The sequence below is a fragment of the Neopelma chrysocephalum genome, unplaced genomic scaffold (genome assembly GCF_003984885.1).
Source record: "Neopelma chrysocephalum unplaced genomic scaffold, ASM398488v2 Primary Assembly neopelma1_363, whole genome shotgun sequence".
Lineage (NCBI taxonomy): Eukaryota > Metazoa > Chordata > Aves > Passeriformes > Pipridae > Neopelma > Neopelma chrysocephalum.
Genome location: NW_020898027.1, coordinates 30,972 through 36,583, shown reverse-complemented (window position 1 = coordinate 36,583; position 5,612 = coordinate 30,972). Strand labels below are relative to the sequence as shown.

The 5,612-nt window shown below is 55.2% G+C and overlaps 1 protein-coding gene across 1 annotated transcript in view; it reads left to right on the top strand.

Annotated features, from left to right (window-relative positions):
* MAP2K2 (mitogen-activated protein kinase kinase 2) overlaps window positions 1-5,612 on the top strand; it is a 13,866-nt gene that overhangs the window by 5,345 nt on the left and 2,909 nt on the right. The window contains exons 2-6 of the mRNA XM_027706106.1: window positions 892-1,102; window positions 2,484-2,630; window positions 3,159-3,236; window positions 3,630-3,681; window positions 3,779-3,903. Coding sequence (XP_027561907.1) covers window positions 892-1,102; window positions 2,484-2,630; window positions 3,159-3,236; window positions 3,630-3,681; window positions 3,779-3,903 — 613 coding nt within the window. The remainder of the gene's footprint in view (window positions 1-891; window positions 1,103-2,483; window positions 2,631-3,158; window positions 3,237-3,629; window positions 3,682-3,778; window positions 3,904-5,612) is intronic.

The window sequence follows — 5,612 nt, the reverse complement described above, 5'->3', positions numbered from 1 at the left end:
GGGGGGCTGGGACAGGCTTGAGGGGGCCTGGGACAGGGTCGGGGGGACCAGGAAGGCCTGGGGGATTTGGGACAGGCCTGGAGGGGCTGGATGAGCCCAGCCCGAGGAGGGTCTGGGGTTGGGTGAAGCATCAGGGAACCAGAGCTGGAGGGGGGGGTTGGGGGCTACAGGGGCTGGGGTGGGCAGGGGGGAGGCTGGGCTGGTCCCTGGGCTTGCTGGGGGTGGGCTGGGGGGTACCTGGGGCCTGGGGTGTGCAGGGAGCAGGCCTGAGGACACAGGTTGGAGCTGGGATGGGGTCCTGGGGTTTGGGAGGGGGGGGATTTGGGGCATTAATGGGGGCTCAACAGACAGGACATGGGTAGAGGGGACAACAGAGCTTCATATCAGAGCAGTGGGTGGGAGGGATGGGGTGAGACCCTCCCGTGGGTGAGGGGGGGACAAGGGGGTGGGCAGCAACTGGGAGAGAGCAGCTGGAGCCCTCAGCAGGTGCTGGGGGAGCACAGCCACCCCTTTGTGCTCGGGATTTGGGGCTGGGGGGGCTGCTAGACCCCTTGGAAAGCCCTTCTCGTGTTTCTCAGCGAAACCCAAGCTTGGCTTCCCGGGACAGGGAGCGGTTGCTGTGCTGCCTCTTTAAGGATTGAAGGATTTTTCCCTACTCCTTGGGCTCTCCCAGAACAGCTGACTGCTCCAAAGCTCCTCTCCAGAGGAGATGTGTGTGTTGGGCAGGGATTGGAGCCGGGCTCTGCCTCTCCCTGGAGCTTTGCTTTAGCCCTGCTGCTCTGCCAGGGGGGCTCAGGACGTGTCAGGGGATGGTTTTAAGGCATTCCCCTAAAAAAAATGAAACCTTTCCCCGTTGCTGAGCGTGCTCCCATCTCCTCCTCCTCTCCTCAGGGCGAACCTGGTGGACCTGCAGAAGAAGCTGGAGGAGCTGGAGCTGGATGAGCAGCAGAAGAAGCGCCTGGAAGCTTTCCTCACCCAGAAAGCCAAAGTGGGAGAGCTCAAGGACGATGACTTCGAGAGGATCTCCGAGCTGGGGGCTGGAAATGGCGGCGTGGTCACCAAAGTGCAGCACAAACCCTCAGGGCTCATCATGGCACGGAAGGTAACGAGGGGCTGGGCAGTGCCTGGGGCTCTCCCTGGCTCTGGGAGGGCTGGTTTTGGTTGGATTCTCCCTGTTTTGGTTGGATTCTCCCTCACCTGGGTCAGGAGCACGGTCCTGGCAGCCCCCAGGTAGGTTTTACATGGATCCTGTCTCCAAGTCCTCCTTTGGGAGAGGCCTCTGCGACAGATCCCTGGGGTTTGCACACCCTGGTGTGAACACATGAGGTTATTTTTTTCCCAGTGAAGCTGGTTTTGATGGATAAACTGGCCAGAAGCAGTTGGAAGGAGATCCCTTGAGGGTTGTGGCTGAGGAGGGCTGGAAGTGGCAGAGGGAGGGATGGGTTTGGAATACACGTTCCTCACCCCTCACCACCCACTTAACAGATCCCAAAAGTCATTCCAAGCAGTGACTGATTCCTCTCAGACTTGGATTTATGGGGAGCATCTCCTGCTGCAGTAAAAAATCAGGAGATGCTTCGTGTGCCTGTTGGAAGAGGCTTGGCGGGAGCAGCACAACTGCTCCAGAGCCTCTGCTCCCTCCTGCTGTTGGGATCATGGAATCAGAGCATGGTTTGGGTTGGAAGGGACCTTAAAGCTCACCCAGTTCCACCCCCCTGCCATGGGCAGGGACACCTCCCACCAGACCAGGGGGTTTCCCTCCCCACAGCCGCGTTAACTGACCCCAGAAGCGGCCGCTCGTTCTTGTTCAGAACCTTCACGACGTTGGGTTTTTGTTTTTTTTTCTTTTTCCTGTGGTTTCCTTGATCTCAGAGCACCTTCTTACAACACCTACAAGAGCTTGTGAAAATGGTCCTGTGTGTGCTGAGTCAGAGCTGCTGAGATCAAACCTGTGACTCGTCTTTCCGCTCGCGTCCGGCGCAATCCCGGCGCGCTCGGGGCCTTCCCTCGCTGGCAAGGGAGCACAGGGCTCTCCCTCTGCCTTCAGCATGGAATCACAGCCTGCCTTGGCTTGGAGGGAACCATAAAGATTGTTTCATTCAACCCCCTGCCATGGGCAGGGACATTTCCACTCTCCCAGGTTGCTCCAACCTGGCCTTGGACACCTCCAGGGATGGGGCAGCCACAGCTTCTCTGGGAAATCCATCCCAGCCCCTCCCCACGCTCCCAGGGTGGAATTCCTTCCCAATATCCCATCTAACCCTGCCCTCTGCCAAGTCATTTGAAGTCATTCCCCTCTCAGCTGTCACTTTATCCTCAATATTAACCTGCAGGTGGGATAAATTCTGTTCCAAAGCAGAGCTTCCCTTGATTTTACTTCTCCCCAGCACCCAGGACTTGCTCACACGCTTCCCGGGAGTTGTTCTTTTTCTTTTCCAGGTGTTCCACCCTGACTCCCTGCCCTGTTTTTTCTTTCTTGGCAGCTGATTCACCTGGAAATCAAACCAGCCATCAGGAACCAGATCATCAGGGAGCTGCAGGTGCTGCACGAGTGTAACTCCCCCTACATCGTGGGGTTCTACGGGGCCTTCTACAGCGACGGGGAGATCTCCATCTGCATGGAGCACATGGTGAGAGCAGCCCCTCCTCTTTTGTCCTTCCAAATTCCATCTCCCCTGCCAGCTTGGGGCACTGGCAGCTGTGCTGGCTCCTCGCTCTGGTTGCAGTGAGGCCTCTCTGCTCCTGGTGGGAGCCACAAACTCCCGCTCGGGCCTCGAATCGAGGGGGAGAGAGAGAGAGCGACTTTTGGGGAAGAGGAAGCAGAGGTTTGGGGGTTGGCCAAACGGAAATGTTGCCAACCCACCGCCCTCCAGAGCCTGCTGAGAAGCTCAGTGAGCACATTCTGCTGTTTCTGGTGGCGAATAATGTTATTTCTCCTGCAAATCAGCACCAGCAGCATCATCCTTGCGTTTCCACAAAACGGAGCTGGTAGAAAAGCAGCATTAAAAATGGTTTTCAGTGATAAAGTCGAGCTCAGATCAGCAGAAATCTCTCAGTGCTGAGGATGCTCTCTGGGCTGCTTATCCACCACTGCACAGCTCTTTGTTTTCCTGCTGGGAATTGGCCTGTGGGTCATTCCCGACGTTCTCCCATTTTAGGATGGCGGCTCTTTGGATCAAGTGTTGAAAGAAGCCAAAAGAATTCCCGAGGAAATCTTGGGCAAAGTCAGTATAGCGGTGAGTTGTGGTGGCTCCTCAGGCCTCCAGGGAGGATTTCCTGGGAATGCCGGGTTGCCTCGGGAAGCTTGTTGCATTTCCCCACATGCACTTCCCAATCCTGACCTGGGGCAAGAGGCCAGTGTGTGGTGCCAGAGGGGAGGGCAAAGCATATTCCCAAGCACTTTTCCCAGCTCCAAGCTCTTTGGGTTCCTCTGGGTGGTGTTGAGGGGTCGGGAGAAGCTTTTTTGGGTGGTTCAGCCAAGCTCTGGGATGGGCTCTATGGGATAAACTGCAAACCCTGAAACCTCTGTGCACCACGGGGCAGTTTCCTCACCCTGCAGCGTGTCCTGAGGGAGGGAAAGCCCTTCCCTTCCCAGCTCTGATCTCATCCAGCCTCTGGATTCCTCCCAGGTTTTACGAGGCTTGGCGTATCTGCGGGAGAAGCACCAGATCATGCACAGAGGTGAGAGGAGAGGAACCTAAAAATAGCTGCCCTGCAGTGCAGGAACCCCGGGGGTGTCACCCCCTTCACTCTGCCCTCTCTGACCATCTGTTCCCAGATGTGAAGCCTTCCAACATCCTGGTGAATTCCCGAGGGGAGATCAAGCTGTGTGATTTCGGGGTCAGCGGGCAGCTCATTGACTCCATGGCCAACTCCTTTGTGGGAACTCGGTCCTACATGTCTGTAAGTTCCTTTCAGATGGGTTTGCTTTTTTCTTTTTGGGGACCATTTGGGTTCAGCAAAACAGAACCAGGATGGGGATGGTTTGCCCGTGGCTTTGCTCTGTGTTTCCACCCCGGTTGGTTTTGGGGTGAGCCCAGGCCTTTGGAAGTGGGAGAAGCAGAGACCTCCTCATCCTCTCAAGGACTTGGTGGCCTGTCAGCTCCAGCCTGTGCTCCCCAAGCACGTGGAGATGCAGAGACTTGCAGGGAAAGACGTTTCAGATCCTACAAATCCTTCCATGTTTTATTTTAGTGCGGTTTTGGGGGTTCAAAAAATCCCTTTCTCTGTCCAAAAACTGTTGCTGATCCAACCACCTCCTCTGGGAGGTAAACAGGGGGTAAAACCACTTCAGAGCAGCTGGGATTTAGTGCAGGCTGATGGGAAATTAAAGCCAAACTGGAGCCAGCCAGTGAGAGTGAATCCAGAATGGATTGGGCTGGAAGGGACCTTAAAGCCCATCCAGTGCCACAGCAGGGACACTTCCCACTAGCCCAGATTGCTCCTGGCCTTGAAGAATTCCATGACAGAGCACCTGCAAGAACAAAATTGGTGCCCAAAATTCCAGGAGTGGGTGGGGGGGGGTCCTCTTCCCAACGAGCATTGGGACGTCAGGGAAGGCCCCACACTGCACTTGAACGCTCAGGCCTGAGCTGCTCTCGTATTTTGGGAATGGTTAGTCAAGTCCAGTTATAGTTAGACTTGGGGGCTATTTAAAAATCAGATCCCCTTTTGCACCCAGGCACTGGCTCCAAGCTGCCTCGGAGCTGCCAGTGGGGATGACTTGCAGGGATGGATTTATTTTTAATTTTTTTTTCCTCTCTCGACGGGTAAGAGCCTCATGGGGATTTTCTGCTCCTCACGTTCCTCCTGGATGTGAAGCAGAAATGAGCAGGAAAATAAACTTCTGTTGATAAATTAGATTTCAGCACACAGAAAGATTCCTGCTGTGTGTTCCACGTTCCCAAATATCAGCAGCTGTAAATGCTGCTGAGCTGGAGCTGTGGATGAGGTGCTGCAAGTGCTTTGTGTCTGCACATGATGCTTCTTTTCCATCCTCTTTGCCCGTGACCCTTTTGGGACCGTCCTTTCCCTGGAAGGGTGGAGACTTGGAATGGAGAGACCATTGGGATAGCACAGAATCAAGGAATGGTTTGGGTTGGAAGGGACTTTAAAGCCCATCCAGTGCCACCCCCTGCCATGGGCAGGGACACCTCCCACTATCCCAGGTTGCTCCAACCTGGCCTTGGACACTTCCAGGGATCCAGGGGCAGCCACAGCCTCTCTGGGAGATCCATCCCAGTCCCTCCCCTCCCTCACAGCCTGGAATTCCTTCCCAATATCCCATCTCTCCCTATCCTCTGGCAGTGGGAAGCCATTCCCTGTGTCCTGTTCCTCCATCCCTTGTCCCAAGTCCCTCTCCAGCTCTCCTGGAGCCCCTTTAGGCCCTGGAGTATGAGTCTCATCCACTTAATTCCAGCACAGGATATTTATGACCCTGAGTGCTGATATTCCATGTCAATGGATGTTCCTGTGATCTGTGTGTTGATATTCCAAGTCAGTGGATATTCCTGTGCTCTCTGTGTGTCGATATTCCATGGCACTGGATGATCCTGACAACATTCCATGGCAGTGGATGTTCCTGTCAATATTCCATGGCAGTGGATGTTCCT